The 19,822-nt window shown below is 36.4% G+C and overlaps 1 protein-coding gene across 1 annotated transcript; it reads right to left on the bottom strand.

The window, feature by feature from the left end:
• Positions 1-8,270: 8,270 nt before the first annotated feature.
• LOC139125316 (fibroblast growth factor receptor 3-like) lies at positions 8,271-19,093 on the bottom strand. The gene is made up of 19 exons (XM_070691418.1): positions 18,859-19,093; positions 18,446-18,766; positions 17,705-17,983; positions 16,548-16,844; positions 15,894-16,217; positions 15,340-15,672; positions 14,554-14,886; positions 14,040-14,342; positions 13,045-13,164; positions 12,658-12,676; positions 11,902-11,993; positions 11,429-11,466; positions 10,984-11,149; positions 10,468-10,578; positions 9,894-10,072; positions 9,662-9,784; positions 9,332-9,443; positions 8,569-8,665; positions 8,271-8,370 (listed from the first exon to the last, which is right to left on the bottom strand). The coding sequence occupies exons 1-19, from the start codon at positions 18,905-18,907 to the stop codon at positions 8,277-8,279; spliced, it is 3,390 nt and encodes a 1,129-aa protein (XP_070547519.1). The 5' UTR covers positions 18,908-19,093; the 3' UTR covers positions 8,271-8,276.
• Between the last annotated feature and the right edge of the window lie 729 nt (positions 19,094-19,822).

Genomic DNA, 19,822 nt, shown 5'->3' with positions numbered 1-19,822 from the left:
TATCATTTTTACGCAACATAGTTGTCAGTGACATCTCTTAAAAAGAGCAATTTATTTATAACATAAAATTAAGTCACTAAATAATGTCAGCACTTTGTAATTTTAATATCAACAATATGTTGAGATTGACACTTATTCATAGCTACAAGGGAGTCCTATTCAAATCCATTTTCATGGAAAGGGATATGGAAATCCTACTTTCATTTTTTTTTTAATGCTACTATATAGAGGAATGTATTTTCAAAAGTTCATGGAGATGAAGTGATTTTAAATTTTAGTGTGAATTTGTCGTACTACACATAAATTCCAAAGGCTTAAATCGACTACTTTCGTTCACCCCGTGTCTTTCTGTCGTGTCTGTATCTGCCTGTCTCTCCCTCCCTCCCTCCCAACAGACGTACAGTTGTATACGGATGTGTGTGTGTCTGTGCTTGTCTAAAGGTTTCTTTATGTGTATCAAGCTTTCACACAGTACAATTTGTATTAGTCGATTATACTGAGCAACATCACATGTCACTCCTCTGCATGTCTATACCAACAACGGCATCGAAACCCATTATCAATGGGAACTTGCATGCTACCATTCAGACACTAGATTAAAGTGTACTTTGAAAAACAAAATCGGAAGTCACGTCAACTTGATAATCATCATCTATTTTCCTGTCCAAGCAGCAAAATGTTTCTATGTGAAAGGAGTAACAATGGTCCGTAACCTGTATGCCTGTCACCTCGGTCAACACTGCATAGCAGAGATAAGATTCTAGTTTCGATCAAAACTATTGCACTTAGTAAATTCTACACTCATATGCACCCGAGTGGCATATCTAAAAATTAAAAAAATCCAACTTTTATGTTTAAAAACAAGGCTGTGATACTACATTTTCAAAACATTGCAGCCAATATCGTATGCACGAATTTCTGATTTAAATATTAATGACACTCATGCACAATAAATATATTTCTGCTCTTCAAACGGTTAACAGCTTTTCAAACGTAATGCCGGGGCTTAAATAATCTTTGACTTTGTATTCGTGGTCACTTATTGCAGAATTAGTGTCATTTGAATCACTGAATACAGATATGATGTCCTCATCGAATCATGCGCAAAACAAGCTAATTGTTATAAATAATTAAAGGGTCATTTTATCTCTGTAATACCTTCACGTCTATTTAATAGCAACATTGTCCAATGAAACCGAAATTATGGTTTGAAAAAGTCTTTATCGTTGTTTATTTGTGATGCCTTAGTTTGAATGTTAGCCAGCAAAATGGCAATACAAGTATTTGTTATCCTCTAAGTAATTGAAAAGGTCCACGTCGAAGTTCAGACCTTACGAAATGACAGAGGTTGAAGATTGAGTCAAACGTTGGTGTTTAATTTAGGGTACATCTTTCCTCAGAAACTTTCTCGATTGTGCTATTAGAAAGACATTTTATGCTGTGTGCTACTACAAAATGCTCCGACAGTAGCAAGTTCCTGCTCTCTGTTTCAATGGAACTTGTTCATGTTTACGTATCACTGAATGACGTTACATCCATATCACCAATGACTGAAATACTTATCTGAGTCATTAAAGCTAAAATATAGACGAATTCATAATTGCATTTTTCTCTCAGAAATATCGATTTTCCTTGCACTACATTATGTGCATAATATCGGACTATATTTTACACATAATATCGGGTATAATTGCTCATTGATAGTTGCGTATGCACATTTAAACGTACTCAATTTCACTTTCTGGTGTAATATGTAGTACTTATGTTTTTGTCAAGCTCTCGGGGTTAGCACAGTTAATCTTATCTGGTGATCTCGATTCTACAACAAGACCTGCACCTACAAAATATTTTTGTCGAAGTATGTGGAAAGCTTCTTTCAAACACATACCTTGCATTTCATCTATCATGGCTGACTGTTTCATGAAAAGTTTGTCCGAATTTCTGAGCGAAAATTATTGCCTTTATCAGAAAATGGTATTATACTTACTCGGTTGTTGTGATATCACATACGTCTTCGAGGCGATCAAGAAAAACAACAGAATGATTTTGTCCATCGCCAACAACGGGCTTTTTTCCTTGGAGAACCACAAAGTTATGGTATTTCAACTGACTGACATTTCAAAGGGAAGTTACAATTTGAACATTCACGCAGCTTAAATACGTGCGTATCATGAATATTAATTGCTTTAGACGGGCTAATCTAGGGACATGCGTCTGTAAGTAACACTGAATGTTTGCGTGTACTTTACTTTACACAACATGTTGTTCAAAGCGTGGGTTGTAATTAAAATTTATTACACATTGCGAAATGTCATCGTTGGTAACCAGGTGAAAGTTATCAAGAGCCAAGTGAAAAGAAATGTGCACTCTTTGTTAATGAAAAACACATGTCTACACTAGGGGCGATAACAAAAGATGATTAATTAGATATTATTCCCTAATATTTTTCTTGGTTCGGCGAAGGAAACTACGGTTGACGTATGAGTCGAAGACGAGAAGTGACACAGTCATTACGTCGCTCATATTTTCCGAGTCAAACGAAGAAAAATATTAGGGAATAATACACTAATCGCTATGCACAAGGCAAGAATCCATTTGTGCAAAATGAAAGTGGTTTTCCACGGCAATTCCGAGTTTAAACTTCTAAACTACGAGGCGCGTTGTTAATCGTTTCTAGTCGTTAGTCGCGTGAGCGAGGAACACGGCGCTTACGTATGTGTACGGAGCAAATGCAAAATGACGTCACACGACAATTACCTTCAAGGAAGTTACAAAAATCGACTGAATCTCAACGGCACCGATACTGTGTAACGTCGCACGTCGTAATGTAGCATATGTACTCAATATTGGTAACAAAACTAAAACAGAACGACCCAAAATATGCTAAGTAGATCGATTTCGTTAAACTCGAAAAATTATGACTGAATTTTACAAAGTTTCACTTTTTAATTTTGATCTCGGGAGAAATATGGGCCGCAATTTTGTTTGCTGACATTGACAAGCACATCCGACGCAAAAACAGTTCTGAAAAAATTATGAAATAGACGCGGGTTGTCGTGACGTAGAACGACAAGAGTATAAATCCTGGTGTTTTTGTTCAGAGACGACAAACTTGGCCTGTGCACATGATAAACAGTATTAATAGTTCTCTGTCGAAGGAAATGTATATGATAAAGTTAAGTCACCAGAATCTGAATTTTCATTATGAACCTGCGCTATTATGAACCGTCGACGTCGCTGAAACATTAAGTATACAACATAAAATATAAAATATGATCGAAACCTAAATTATATGTAGAAAGTCATAACTTATATTGAGAACTTTAATGCGATTACTCTCGCAATAAATCTAACAAGTTTCATGTTAATAAACAAAAATTAAACAAAAATAAACAAAATAAACTAAAACGATCCTCACACAGAAACAAAGACCGAGACGTAAGGAACTTTAATGTCGTCATCACCGGACATAGAATGACGTCATGTTTGTAAGAACAATCCAGTCTTGTTTTAAGGGTAAAATGTCAACGCCTGACGTCATTTAGAGGATAATCAATATTATTTAGTTGTCACTGTGTCTTTTACACAAACATAAATTCAACTAATGGATCGTCAGTTTGAGAAAACTTGCAAGATGCAAATTATGCCATAAATTAAGTATAAAATTACTAATGAAAATATATTTAATTGTTCGCTGACACGGGACTCATAAATTTTGGCTTTAGCGCATGAGTAGGGTAGATTCTCGTCATATCTTCTTGACCAACAGCTGGACACTTTTGTTAGTTCCATCATAATCAAGGTATAATGCTGTGCTTCAATCATTTTATATATTTATGAATATTAACTTGTGTCTTAAATAAAAAAACATGATCAAAATCTTAAAGTTTATAGGAAACATTTTATACTTGGGACAAATTTCCAGTATATTACCTGAAAGGATTCCATGATGTCTTTAGAAACTCGACGACCAATCACAATCGGGTTGTAATGTAGCTTCATTTGAAATACGCCCCCAACGAGTCATTCCCCACACGTAGTAAAACTGGTTCCAAGCGTCAGAGGTCAGACGATCACCACTGAAATACGCTACGTCATCGTTATATTAAGGCCGGGCCATGCCATGGACTTTTAATGAAATACAAAACTTTTCATTCCAATATACACATAGTTTAGACTTTATTGAAAATAACTGCGTTTTTAATAGCGGATGTGAATGTGATTTGCACTTGTAATGCCAGACTGTATAGGAACGCGGAAACTAATATACGAGCTCCCGGTCATAATAGTACAAAAGGCCATATACGTCACTTAGCTACAGATTGTTGTTACTTTGAACGGACTGTGAATGGGGTTGTTTGACTTCTGCTTGCAAACAAATGGTGGTTGAGAGACGTCCGCACACAATAGACCAGAATAAGTCATGACGTTGTAAAGCTGACCCGGGATAATGTATTGGATTAACAAAGTTGTGGACGGATCTAATTCCACATCAGACTTTGGATTTTTTGCAGCTAACCTTCAACTGAGTGTTTGTTATAGTATCTTACAAATGAGTTAAATTTCATGTTTCATCAAATTTATACTTGCTCTTCCCACCCAGGTAAAACATTTACTTGAATAAGTGACTAACTCCATTTTCTCAAAGTCCTAACCTTTTTCAAAGGCCATAGTTAATATCCCCTCACGTTGACCTGAAACTTAGGACTTATTTACTTCCCGCTCATATTATTTAAACTACTGCATTATATTCGAGAAGTGTCGATGTTTATTTTGTGGGTGTCTAGCCCTTTGTAACATATGTACACCCACACAAATACCACGCTCCTTGCTAAGATTAATACTGTTCAATTGAACTCTGTCCGGTGGGACAAACGCAACAGCAATTTTCAAAAGCCAGAGAAAAAAAATCGATCCGTCCGTAAGCTTTAGGAGTCAAAGACAAATATAGTTGTAGTTCCTATATATTCCAGTCTGACAACTCAGCCTTGTCAGATTTATTATAATATAATAATACAGATATTTTAAATGCTTTTCTCCCACCTCCATGGCTGTGGCCCACCCTATTGCGATCCCCTTTAGCTATCAGTCGAGTCATAGGTTTAAGTCATGTGTTTGGGTGAGGGATATTCTGCAGATACTTCAAACTAGCAGAAAATTCAGTCGATTTGAAACAAACTGCAAAGAAACGTTATTGCTGTATCAACGGTTTTTAATGTCTGTAAATAATTCAATATTAGCCATAAGGAAATGTTTATTTAAAACATGTTAGTGTAAAGATACAATATTTCAATTAAATATGCCGTTTGCTGGAATTACACCCGTTTACTGGCTATATAAGTTTGTGCTGTATGATATGACTTGCGCAAGTAGACAATGAGTTAAGTGTCTTTGTCGTAGAGGAAATAAAATGTTTCAGACATAATCAATATGTACACCCACACAGATAGCCCCTCATTTCTAAGATTTCTCCTTTCCTAGTTTTCACAGGACAGAAATTTGTCATAAAACCAATGTCCGCTTTATACAACAGTAACTACCAGGGAAATAGACATAATGACTCCAATCACTGTGAAAACACTAACAGGGATGAGACAGACATTAATACCTGTCAAAATGTGACCTAAATAATGTAAATCATCTCAATCTGAACAATGTCCTTCTCGCCTTGTCACGCAACACTATTATAATTAAATATACTGTTTTCTGGGAAAGGGGACTGAATAATATTTCTCTGTGTAGTAATTCATGTGGCACCCAACATCGTCATATTAGCAATAGTGTAGTGCGCCTGTGCAAATGAACAGTTTCATATATTACCAACAATAAATCAGTGTAGTCGCCACAATGTGTACCTCCAACACAAACATGTTTTTGCGTAATAGAAATTCATGTCATCTTTATTAATTGGTTGATTCGGTAAACGAAATATACAAAAAAAAATGCACAATTCTCTGATTCAAATTTGGGAAGCGAAAACGACGATACGTTTCACTTCTTGTACATATGTTATTTGCTTTGGTACGCGGAAAATTAATTTCAGAGACTAATAAAAACTGTTTCCTGCTGAATGTGGTGATATGCAGTTGAAAATGTCTACATATACAGAAGTAATAAAATCATTTGATTGATTATCAAGTTTAAATAATATGAAATTATGAAACCGGTAATATTTTACTAGAAATAATCGGATTCGGTAAAAATCACAGCACTGCCATGTCTTTTACGCTTAACAAAATAAGACAACCAGAGCCTAGCAGAATACAGGGGCTAAAGGTCAGGGGTCGCTTTACGTGAACGATGTGATATAGGTGTTTACTTGTTGAGGTTCTGCATAATTCAGTGTGTTAGCAACAGTGGCGTTAGTTGTCACTAGTTGGATAATTAAGAAGGCCGCCTGTAATCGACACCCTGTAGCTGACATCAGCTCGATTTCTGAACTTCCAGAACATTTGGTGCCGGAATCGGGAAAAAGCCTAGCCACTATATCAATTTAAATAATTGAGCACAATTTTGCGTTCGGGTTAAGATCGCATTTGACACTCTAGTGATGGCTGTTTTGAATCGCCGTATGACCGGGAACATCCTGTTATTTTCAATGCGATTTTCAAACCACAATTTTCGTATTTAAAAAATACTTCAATTCTCACCGCTGGGTGTTAGCACTAGACAGTTTTGAGAAGAGATTTGTCTGTATTGTGTCCACGTATGTTTCATACGACTAGTTTTGCCTATTTGATAAAACAGTCACACGCGTCGCTTGTTGCCACTCGAGTCGTACCCTGTCGCAACTAAAACGCAATACGAATAGCCGTTCAGCTCAGTGACCTTTTAGCCAACCCCTAGGCTTTAGAAGATAAGAAAGAAAAGGCCATGCTCATATAAATAGAACACGTACAAACAGAGTTATTTACTACTTTGGATTAGTACAGCAATCGCTATTTTGAACTCTTGACCTTTCTTTCGACAAATTGAACACAAAGCTTGCAGAAGGCTTGTTGTCTACGTGCCGTTAACAAACTTCCCGTGTGGAACAGAGCGGCAACGACGTAAATTCGCATGCGTCACAGTAAGAGGAAAAGAAGAACACTTATCTCTGTAAAATGAATTCACATTAAATTACAACACATTACTACAATCTTGTCTGTTTTCTTTAGTGCCTTTCTCTCCAACCGACTTGGTTTTCAACTGCTTGTCTATGTCGATTTTTTGTCTGTCCCTGCAGGACGCGGAAAGGCGAATTTTCCACCATTCGTCAAAGGAGGAAATTCAAGCGAACTACATTATGTATCTTGCAAAATACAAAGAAGTCATAACTGTGGTTGTTTTCCCCATCGTTTAGGCCCTTTTGAAATTTGCGATATACGGGAAGTGAGACCGTTTCCTAGGTGTCATGACTTATTCAGTTACCGTGAAACTACTGATCGCTTCCGATTCTTATTTGCTTAAGGCCAGCTTTTTTTACCGGATTATTTCTCTTTACATTTCGCTTCAAATTAAAATATATTCTAAAATATGATGTGATTTGATATAAGAAAATGTACATTTCAAAGCAAGAAATACAAAATTGCACTAATCAATAGAATGGAATTTCTAGTTGACTTTTAATTCACCTTAACTTCAAGGCATGTTTACATGCATTTTTTATTTATTTATTTATTTATTTATTTATTTATTTATTTACTGGCTGGAACAACGGGCTTTCGCCCAATTACAGTTCCAGCAAAAGAAAAAGAAACTAACAAAGAGCACAACAATGAAACAAAGACAGTAACAACACAGTTAAAAAAAAAAAAAAAAAAAAAAAAAAGATTGTGTGAGATATTGCACCGAATAATAGGGATTTCGAACAAACAGGAGTGTGTGGTTAAGTGAGTATTCGAGCGTTTCCCATATCTTGACACTGAGGCTGTTTCCGGGTTCATAGCCCTCTTCCCCTTTCAACTTTAGTAAGTGGTACATTAGCGGTGTTTCACGCCTGTCGAGAAATGAAAAAGAAATAATTATGTTGCTTGTATTCTTTATAATCCGACCGGTCAATTTTATGAACAGACATAACCTAGGTCAGACGTAAGGACATTACGACAACACCAGACTCAAGGTCAACAGCAGTATTTATCTACAAATTATTGCGCAATCGTCATGATTAAATTCATAACATCTGCCAACGCTGACAGCACTGTCATGTAACCCTGAAAGAGTCGTTTATACTGATTTCCTTTCTCACCAGTGATGTGTTACAGCAGTAAAGATATAACGGAGACAAATACCTTTGTTCAAAGGAAATCCCGATCAATAAAACTGACCAGTTCTTCAAATGTTGGTCGACTTGATGGGTCATCTTGCCAACACTCGTTCATTAGGCTGTACCTGTATCAATAGACAACATGAATATAAATTTAAGCATGTACAAATGTGTATGTATGTATGTATGTATGTATGTATGTATGTATGTATGTATGTATGTATGTATGTATGTATGTATGTATGTATGTATGTATGTATGTATGTATGTATGTATGTATGTATAATCGAAGACAATTTATTCTTGTACATTAAAACACTCACATCATTTCATCTGCATGTTTCGGTGCAGGCAACCTGTAACCGTGCCGAAGTTCCCGGATAACTTCTTTGATAGTCATGTCTGGATACGGCTTATTACCTGAATCGAGGGGAATTGGAAATTTTAATAATTAAATGCGGTATACCTACTTCATCCCCAGTTTTATGTTCACCATTTACATATATATGCACTTCCGTCTACCATGGTCCCTTCACAAGGGACGTTAGTGCGACTACTGTCCCCCACTTACTCAGCAGTGAGGAAACCACCTGATATTATCTTACAGATGTCTAAAGAAGCTTCATAATCCGGCGGACCAATTACAGCATGTTGCACAGATGGCGCTGGCATAATACAAAGTGTGCAAATGCGACCTAGGTGCGAGAGATCGATGAGCTTATCGTCTTCGAGGCTCTTGCCGATGTATGTTGTTTACTGGGAAACACGACGTAATACGGCATAGCGCTAGCTAGTGCACTGAACAAGAGAACTTGGCAAGCGAAGACGTTCACGTTACTTTGCATTTGAAACCTTAGGTAGATAGAAGGATATTTGGAACCATGGCGTATGCGTGTCGTAGTGGTCGATGTACAATCACACCAATATACAGAGAAAATGTTACAATAGCACACGGTGTCTAATTATCATTTTTCTAGATTGTAAGTTAATCGATACGATATGTACAACTTATAACTGTTTTTGGATACCATGACACAACGCTGTATAAATAATATAACTGACTTAGAATGTCTTAAATTTCCTTACCAAAACTAAATATTTCCCATAACACAATCCCGTATGACCATACGTCAGTCTTGGTCGTATACACACATTCAAGTATCGATTCTAAGGCCATCCAACGAATAGGAATGCGACCCTAAAAGATCAATGGCATACTATTGTTTACAGAGCTTAGTAATTCCACAAATAAAATTTTGTGTAGACGATGACAAAATAGTTCTGTTGAAATGGACCCTAGCAAACATCACGAAAATGTAACTTCTACTAGTGAGGTTTCGTCTGTTACTATGATTTAGCTTATGTAGAAATGATAAATAATGCATCAATCCATCTATCTTCTAAACGTTATCTTACCTTTGTCAGTTTCTCATACGTGTTCACATCCATGACTTTGCTGGAGAAACCAAATTCAGCTATTTTACAGACCTTTCCGTTTCCTACGCGAACACTCTTTGCAGCAAGCGCTCGATGAACGCACTGGAAATGATCGTAGAGATAAACGGAGAAATAAGAAGACTGTCCAAAATATACTAAGTTTCCTGATAATACATGCTTTTTGATTCAATAACAAAAAATATAAACTTACCCCTATCTTTTCAAGAAAGTCCATTCCAGTGGCAATTTGTGAAGCAAACTGAAGAAGCTGATTAGTTGTACTCTCTTCAAGTTCATCTTCGTCCACCCTTCTGACCTCTCTATGGAGGTCAAGTAAGAAATCCTTCAGGTTTCCATGGGGACAATATTCAAACACAATACACAACGGCGCTGTTGGTATTTAAAGATATGAAGATGTAACGATTTAATTAGATTCGTTATACGGGAAATAAAATGAGAGCACAATAAAAATGCCATTGTCAAAATTGTTCTATTTCTGTATATCGAGACAATAGTGCCTAAATGTCAATAAATTAAAGGTCAGTAACAAACTCTGGGCTCCATGGCATCAATACTCACACTTTTCGGCACTGTTCTCATCTATAAGCGTCAAGGACAATTTCTCCAATATATAAAATAGAGAAATAGATCTCAGTATGTTCTGAGAATGTGTAGTTCGTTTGTAAAATTGTACTTTAATCTACTTTATGTTTGTTTCATGTTATACAATATTTTACTGGTATTATTTAAAACAAATGCTTTTTTGCTTATAGAGGATGACCCACCTTTCGCTGTAATGTATCCCAGCATACTGATAATATTTTCATGGATAGCAAGTGCCTTGAAGAACCGTATTTCGCTAAGAAAACACTTTTCCTCGTCGCTACCGGATCTATCTGCCCATGGAAAACAAATAACTTATTATCTAAGGATAACACAAGTGCCAGTCTAGGTAGCTATAATTACAAAATATACTTGTTCATCACAGACTGTTACAATCTGTAGTGATATTAATTACTCTTGATCAGAACTCATCGCAGCCAGGGAATATCATGTCAATTTGTTACTCTCGCGTTGTTAAAATACAGAAAAACGGTTACGTTATTCACAAATGAAAACTAAATTCTGAATGAAAATATAACGTCGTTTTGCAATTATTTTCAATATTTAATATTTACAGTTTTTCTGTGTCACTTGATGTGTCATGTGCAGTGATTATAGTCTAGCAGTACACGATAGCGTAAGCAGGAAAATTGTTACCTTCATCTTGTACGACATGGACAATCAGAGATTGTTTTTACCTTGGAGTACTTTTACAGTCACGACCTGTTTACTTCTCTCAGATAAAACCATTTCTCCCTTGACAAGTTTGGTGAATACACCGACAGATATGTCCTGCACAAAAGTTATCGATTCGCTTGATACCTCGCTGCTTGTCCCGCCATGACCCATCTGTTCGTCTAAATGCTACAGTTACACAAATTGAAATGCAGAAAGGCGAATTATTTCTTGGCGACGATTAAAATTCATACCGCAAAATGTAAATACAAAAAGTTATGCATGTTCGGCACTAGTTTGACGACATGCTTCCAAAATTTCTAACTGCAAACCACTTTTTATTCCTATTGTGTGCCATCTTTTTAAAAACAACACAGGATTCTACAGGGCAGTGTATTATAATTGACAAATCAATTACATATTGACTTAAAGTTAGAATAAATCTTAAGTTTTTTGTAAAATGCTTACTTCCATTGCAAGATTCATCTGTCCATCGATGGGTTCGCCTTTGAACATTGAATGCAATAACAGAAGAAGATTAATTGCTCTAGTAAAGTCACCATACAGTAGTATAATTGTATTTTCTCAGATAACATAGCTTGAAGCGGTAAGTATGCTTCTGTCCTTTTTATAATTACTTCAAAAGTTATATTTATGGTGCGACATCGTGTGACCCAATTTGCTAATGTGTTATAATGTTTCAATCATAAGCTTCGTCTTCCATCTGAATTGATAAATCACAGTGTTAGTTATAACAGTAACATGCTAGCACAACCTCACTTTCCTTAAGTAAATTCTAGGCAATTACACGAATATAAATATTTTACGCTTTGATTTCCCTGATGAATATTGTTAATTCACTTTTCATATGACAAATCAATGTTATGTTTTTTACATCAAGGGGCATTATTAAAATGATCAAATCACTTTTTATCACTCACTTTGGTTGTTACGGTGTACCAGGGACATATACTGTCCGCTGTCAGGTGTATTGACATTTGCTGACCTGAATGACAGTTCTGCGTAGTCGTTTCTATATTCGAATGAAAGAGAACTTGCAATAAAATGGCTGACACACATTGCTTGGTAGTAAATTGTCGCAATGAAAAACATAAAACTTGAATGGCTTTTTATGCATTGCATTATATTTATAGCATCAATCATCTACGAATGTAAAGAAAAATTACAGTGGGTAAGTGCTCCGATCATATGTCAAGCTTAGTAAATAAGTAGCCAGTATAAAACTACGTTAACTGTGCAAATACGGAAAGTCATTGGGCCATATAAACCACAGTTTACCGCAACAGGTGTAAAAGAATAAAACTGGTGTCGCAGTGACAAAAGAATGCCAAAGATGAGACAAATAAATGGTCTTTTGACATTTTCCACCTTCGCACTAGTAGTTGAAATAACAAGATCTTGAAATATGACCTCACACTTAAAGGGTTTAATCTTAGAAACTACCCTAGAACAAAATCCGAAAACCTTTGTCATAATGTAGATCTTATTATGTTTTAGATGTTTAAGTCTTTTTTAACTTAGCATTTAGAATGCATTAGAGTCCGTAAACAAGAGACTTTCACAAACGCATATTCAACAACTTCTTCTTTTAGATTTGTACAATTATTCTGAGTCTCATTGCTACCTGCATGGTTCATGCGAATGTGAGGTGTATCAAAATGGTAAATATACATTACCCTTCTCTATCGTCTTTGTCTTGAAGACAGAAACATAAAAAGAGAAACACAAAGACATATAATGTTAATTTGTATAGCACCGTGTTTAACGTTGGTTTTGTTGTAGTAAACTAACAACTGATAAAATTACTAAATGGGTAAATAATTCTGATACAAGTGAAACACAATTTCATCGAGGATAGTATAGTTACTAAATAATTTTCTACTCAACCAACCTCTAATAATCGCCCATCGTTTTAGAGGCTAAGCTTGCCTCTAATGTTAGTTGTCAATTGTGTGTTCACTAGCTTTTGTTGGCCGTAACCTCAAAATCAACATTCACATTGAAGAAAAAGTGTCACTGCGTGATTATTAGTTCATCGTTAAATATATACAAGAATCGCTCACCTTTTGTTGTCACATGACCTCTTAGCTTTTTACGGACACACACGATCGCCAACACAAATAATATTAAAAGCAGAGCGGAAGACACTGCTGCCGAGATAGGAAGAATCAAATTTGTTTTTCCTAGAGGACAAAGAATCATTATGTAATTATCGTGGAAGATACAAGTGAAGAACTGTTATAATGTCACTTTTCCTACAATTTGAACATACAGCAACTTAACGGTGAAAAATACCATTGACAAATTCACAAGAGCAGTAGCAGCAGAAATAACACCAAGAACAAGCATTATAACAATAATAATAGTATCCATTGTCTTCTACAGTAAACAAAAATGCCATTTTACAGGCCCTTCACACACCCTGACACAACCTGCGGTACAGGTTTGTGTCAACAAAGAAGTCCCATTGCTACTACAGGGTCTACAGTACAAGTCTGTGGCGAGCGCTGTAATCACATGGCTATATACAGTGCTGTAGACGCAGTGATGTGACAGGGCCTGAAATTTCTTCCTGTCCCGTCACTGTATGTAAAGGACTGTATACAGCAATGTAAATGCAGACTTGTAGCGGGGTCAATAGTTTTAATTTGCACGCAAATATGCATGTATTTAATTCTGCCATCAAAATTGGCCTGCTTTTCTGAAAATATAAATCACTGAAATTTGATTTAACACTAACACACTACTGCTGTACACCAGTATTTCAGTCATGTGGTCGCAACACTGGACACATTCAGATACATTACTGTATATTTCCCTTTAATATCAGGCCTGATATAGACCTGTTCACACACCCACGATAATTGACCAATTTTACAAGTCCTATAACAAAGGTTATTCTTTAGTGACTGTTACAGGTGCTAGTCAGACCCTGTTACAGGCATGTACTGAAATCTGCCTATAGTTTTCTTGATGTGTCATCATCATTAACATAGTCGTCGTCGTCATCATCATCATCATCATCATCATCATCATCATCATCATCATCATCACTTACCGACCACATCTAGATGTATTTCAATTTCTTTTATTCCTACTTTGTTACTGGCTTTGCAGATGTACCGGCCACTTGCGTCCTTGTTGATATTATAAATTGTCAGATAGCTGTGACTTAAGGTACCAAACCATACTTCATATACATAATGGTTTTTATTATCATTGGTGATAACATTGTCTGCATTGTCAATCCATGTGATATTGGCACGCGGGTTGCTGCTGACGTTACAAGTAAGAACAGCGGTCTCCCCAGCATTTACGGTGGTAGAAATAGCGTTACCATAGGTTGCAGAATGAGGCGTATCTGTAATGAAACGACAATATTGGCACGGTACGTTTCATAACAGGTTCTTTTCTTGCTTCTTTTGTTCGATTAAAAATGATGAAGCTATAGAGATGTCAGAGGCTTTTAATATAAAATTTGACCACGACGAAGTAGCAAGCCATATCAAAAGATGAAATATACAAAGAATTAATGTTATTGTATCATGTCACACATGGAAAGAGTTACTTACAATAAACATTCAACTTCAAAACTTGTGAGGGATAATCTTCATCTGGAAAGTAGGTTTTACTCGATACGACACATCTGAATTCAGTTCCATGGTCAGTAGAGATAACATTTTCTCTGAGCCTTACGGTCGATATGTGGCCATTATAATGTCCCCCTGTAACCTCTCTTTCACTGATGCCTGATGTCAAAAGCAGGTCATCTCTGAACCACACAATATCGGCGACTGGATTTGCACTGCACGACATACAGCTAAGTTCAAGAAGTTCACCCTCCACAACGTAACCTGAATAACCGGTGATACTTGTATTGCATGGTTTAGGTTGGTCTGGTGGAACTAAAAAATGAAAATGTAAATATATTATGCATGCATGCTTTCAAGTATACTTGCATTTATGCATACATACATACATACATACATACATACATACATACATACATACATACATACATACATACATACATACATACATACATACATACATACATACATACATACATACATACATACATACATACATACATACATACATACATACATACATACATACATACATACATACATACATACATACATACATACATACATACATACATACATACATACATACATACATACATACATACATACATACATACATACATACAAGCATCCATGCCTAGGCGTGTCTTAGTAGATACGGATTTGTTTTCACAAATGTCTATGAAAATAGATAAAATATACAAAAAATCAATATAATCAAAATAGAATTGATTGTTTCTTAGGTTATATACGAAAATTAGTGCTTACAATAAACATTTAATTTTAAAATTTCGGATGGATAATCTTCATCTGGGAAATTCTCTTTACTTGATGCTACACAGCGATATTCAGTTTCATGGTTGGCAGGTGTTATATTTTCTTTTGCATGTAGCGTTGATATGTAACCATTATTATGTCCCGCAGTTATCTGAATTTCACCGATGCCTGATGCCATACGAACACCGTTTCGAAACCATTCAATGTCTACAGCAGGGTTGGCACTGCATGAAATACAGCTTAGTTCAAGAACGTCACCCTCCGTATAGTAATCTGAATATCCTGTGATACCTGTGCGGCATGGTTTGGGATGTTGCGGTGGAACTTGAAAACAATAATAGAAACAGTGTTTTGCATCCTTTCATTTATGAATACATTTGATAAGGCATAGATAGAAAAATGGGTAGATAGGAGGGTAGATATGAGGGTTAGCACTACACGAGATGGATAGATATACGGATAGATAGATAGATAGATCGATAGATCGATAGATAGATAGATAGATAGATAGATAGATAGATAGACAAACAGATAGACTGACTTACAATACACATTTATGACTTCAATCGTTGAATTCGCTGATATTTCGTCACTCCCCAAAGATGTTCCACAATGGTAACGCATGTGATTGTACTCTGGTGAGAGATCGACTGTAAGATTTTGCAAAGTCGCAAATCCATGAAAGCTACTGTAGTTGATCGTCTCGTCTCCTGTTCTTTCGGGATCATTGCTTCCGATTTCCGTATTATTTCTGAACCACGTTATTTTTGAAGCTGGATTGCTGCTTGCGGTTTCACATGTTAGAACCATTCGATCCCCACTTATCATTGGGCCATCATTGCCGATCAGTGTAATATTCCTAGGTTTAACTGGAAAGATTTATGGTAGGACGATTTATTCTATTTTAGCGTTTAGAAGTAACTCACGTGACAAATTATTCCCGGTCAACTTATTTGTAATTATCTTGCGTTCATGTTAAGCAGAGTCGTTTGTCGATCACTAATATTAAAAGGTGTATCGTTGTCCTGTGACCTTTCACACTATTGGCCAGCTTTTTCGACACATCATGAGCTCGAATGATTCATGACTCTCATAAAATGCGATACGTTTATAGCTAAGTCATACACAGAAAAAGGTAAAGAAACACTTATGGACATTGGTCACATAATAAAACTGGCATGTGCCAACACAAAACTCACAGTAAACCTGAAAATTGTCGGTTGAACAATAAAGTGGATCTCCTTGGACTACGTTGGTGGCTTCACAGCGAAACGTTTCTCCGTTACCACTTCTTGAAACCGTCCACGAATACTCGTTAACGGCTGTACCGCCTGTATATGGAGGTGTTGTTTCTCTTAAAACATCGCTCTTTGAGTTAAACCAACGAAGGGTAGCATGAGGATTGCCATCTGCAGATCCACACACTATGGTGACGTTGTCCCCTTCATAAGGGGTTTTAGGATTGAAATAACTGCAGTTTGGTTGGTCAGGTCTGTCTGCAAGGTATCAAGGGAAAGTTATCAATAATTAATTATAATGTTGATAAATCATTGATAAACTTATTATCAATCTGCATCGTGCATGGTCTAAAACGTAGTAAATTACCAGCTAATTTTTATCTGTGTAATAGGTATTGTAGGTTCCGTACAAAAATAACATGCTTTACTTTGCCTTGGCCTGTTGCAAACACGAATTAGTTATGATAAGTCCATTAAGAGAATCATAGTTGTATTTCTTCACAATATATGTTGTTTTTGTTTGTGTCGCAATTAGCCATTCATGATATAAAATTATCTCAAGGGATATTTTGAAAGGTGGACGATAATAAAAAAATAATCGTGGTGTTTACAAATACGCTTTTTGTAAAAATATTGCTCCAACAAGAAATGTGCACGAGCTTTCATGAGTATTATATGAAGACATAACTATGGTTTCATTGCAAAGCCACGATTCTGACTTAAATGTTAACAGTAGATCTTGCCCCTTCTTGATTTGAACAAAAATCTTGGGTAAAATGTATCGTCGGAAGATTATACGGAAAGCTTTCGACGAAGAGCCGCCGAACGAACATGCAAATTAATATCGTTTATCATAAAATTTAAGTATGACTGGAATGAAAAATATTAAATCGAATCAGTAATTTGTTAAGACCATATGTATTTTTCAAGCGTCAAACAACAGCAATAACATGCCACTTTAAAGAAAATGCAGTTAAAGATACCCATTTGCAAATATAGGAAAAAGTTTCTCACTAATGGGATTACACCTTTTACGATTAGTTTTCATTTTTTCCTGTAATGGATAACAAAACACACATAATATTTCATTCACAGAGGCAAAATAAGAAGTTACTTACAATAGACATCTAACACAACTGTCATCGTTGCAGTCCCTGCAATGTTACTTGCTATACATGTTACAATTCCTGAGTCGGATCTGTGTACGTCGATTATAATAAATCGACTTATATCTTCCTCTAACCTGTACCATTGTGATTTATTGATCAATGAGTCTTCACGTGTCCAATTGAATACAATATTGGTTCCACCTGCTATGCAAGTTATAGTCACGTCTTGACCCTCAATAATCGGTAATTCATCAATGGAAATATCGGTTACAGTGGGTGGAATTATTTCTATGTAAAAGACATCAACACATATTCATAAGTTATCGATATTAATGTAACGACGCTTTCCTTTTAGAAGAAAACTTTTGGCATTCCTTTATTTACAGATGTCTCATTCTAAAGAAAGGATACATATGCACACAGAGTGTGATGAAGTGATTGGGGGTAGGCGCGGAGTAGCTTCTGAAAGCATAAGCATAGAGAAAGATTGGAAAAGATCTGAGAATGAAATCGTGAACAAAGTACATATAACAATGAGCAATATCGGCGCCGGCGTTCATATGGCGTTTAAAAACAGAGAGGGGAACGCCAACTCTTGCTCTTCAAACACATCGTTAGATTATCTACGTAAGTTGAAAGGAGCTTCAACTGATAAGGAGGAGACGAATCGAGAAAAAGACTAATATAACGTATTTAAGAGATCATTTTAGAACATCAATCATACAGGAAATGCCATTATTGTAAACACACCTTCGACATTAAGTTCTACAGATTTAATATCGCCACCATCATGCGAGAAGACTTCACATTCGTAAATAGCTTTGTCTTCGATCGTTATATTTTCTATTTGTAGATCTGCCTCTCCAACCAAGGAAAACCGCTCTTCAAACGGGTCCAAGGTGATAGTGCGGTCATCATCAAATTTTACGAGAAATAGTTCCCCATCTTTAGACCACTGCAGGTGACGAAAACTAGGGCAATGTGTATACGAACAGTACAATGTTGATGTATACCCTATATAGCCAACTATTACAGGGTAGTCTACCATTACTTCGCACATCTGACATAAACCTGCGAGCGAGAAAATTTAGAAAAGTACGATTTTTGTCGTGATATGCATAATTTTCCAATCAAGTAATCAAAACAGGAAGGTATACACTTACCTACAGAAAATAGGTATACGCAAAGCAATGCGACAAGTTTCCAAGCCATTTTTGTTATTTCCTGTTTTGTTTCCTAAGACAGACTTCACCCAGGCTGGCAACGGTCTATACAATCAGAAGGCGTCAAGCGTTCCTAGATAACCACTTATGTAGTTTCAGCAAAATCATCTAGGGGAATGCTACGGAAAACAGACTAGATGACCACCTAATTCATCGACACTGTGTCGGTTTAGTAAAGAGGTCATCGGTATGCCAACTTCCGTCATACGGCATAGGGGGCGCCAATCTTATATATTAAAGTTTCTGAGAGAGAGAGAGAGAGAGAGAGAGAGAGAGAGAGAGAGAGAGAGAGAGAGAGAGAGAGAGAGAGAGAGAGAGAGAGAGAGAGAGAGAGAGGCGACTACATGTTGTTTCTTTAGCTTTTACGTTTAAGCCTTCAGAAATATTATGTTGTATGTGTGTGTTGTTCGACAGATGCTTTGCCTCTAATATGGCTTGACATAATGAACCAATTTGACCACCAAGAACAAGCAAACAAACGATAAACTTGCACAAGGTATCGTTGTGACAGAATGACTTAGCATTATTCGCTGACATTTTCCTCAACAGAAAAAGCAATGAAAAACACTGCTTCACGTAACGTCTTCGACTAGCGAAGACACGGTCGTGTCATTTTTTTCTTTGAACATTGAACATTAAAACTTTTGAAAGAGTTTTATTGTCAGACAAGATCGTCCAGGTAACCGATCGATCTCTAGTCACTGACCATGAAGGTACATGTATACGATTTTAAAAAGCACATGTTATTCCTCGGAATCTCCGTTAAACAAATTTTGGCGTTTCCGTCTGATTATTTCAGCCGGGTGTGACCTACAGTCCAACGTCGAAGCTGAGTTTCATTGCTAAGCTTTCGGGAACCAAATGATGCACCTCGACAAGTTGCGAGTCGCTTCCTAAAATTATG

Source organism: Ptychodera flava (assembly GCF_041260155.1).
Source record: "Ptychodera flava strain L36383 chromosome 3 unlocalized genomic scaffold, AS_Pfla_20210202 Scaffold_25__1_contigs__length_14229661_pilon, whole genome shotgun sequence".
NCBI lineage: Eukaryota > Metazoa > Hemichordata > Enteropneusta > Ptychoderidae > Ptychodera > Ptychodera flava.
Note: the sequence above shows the minus strand (reverse complement) of the source record. Positions and strands in the feature narration are given on the sequence as shown.

What these genes read in the sequence shown, in the direction of transcription:
- LOC139125316 (XM_070691418.1), bottom strand. Translation starts at nt 18,907, where the DNA reads ATGGCTTGGAAACTTGTCGCATTGCTTTGCGTATACCTATTTTCTGTA. An exon ending in AGTTGTGTTAGATGTCTATT is followed by an intron (nt 16,845 to 17,704) that starts GTAAGTAACTTC and finishes GATACCTTGCAG; the next exon opens with ACAGACCTGACCAACCAAAC. An exon ending in TTTAAAATTAAATGTTTATT is followed by an intron (nt 14,887 to 15,339) that starts GTAAGCACTAAT and finishes TTCATTTTTTAG; the next exon opens with TTCCACCAGACCAACCTAAA.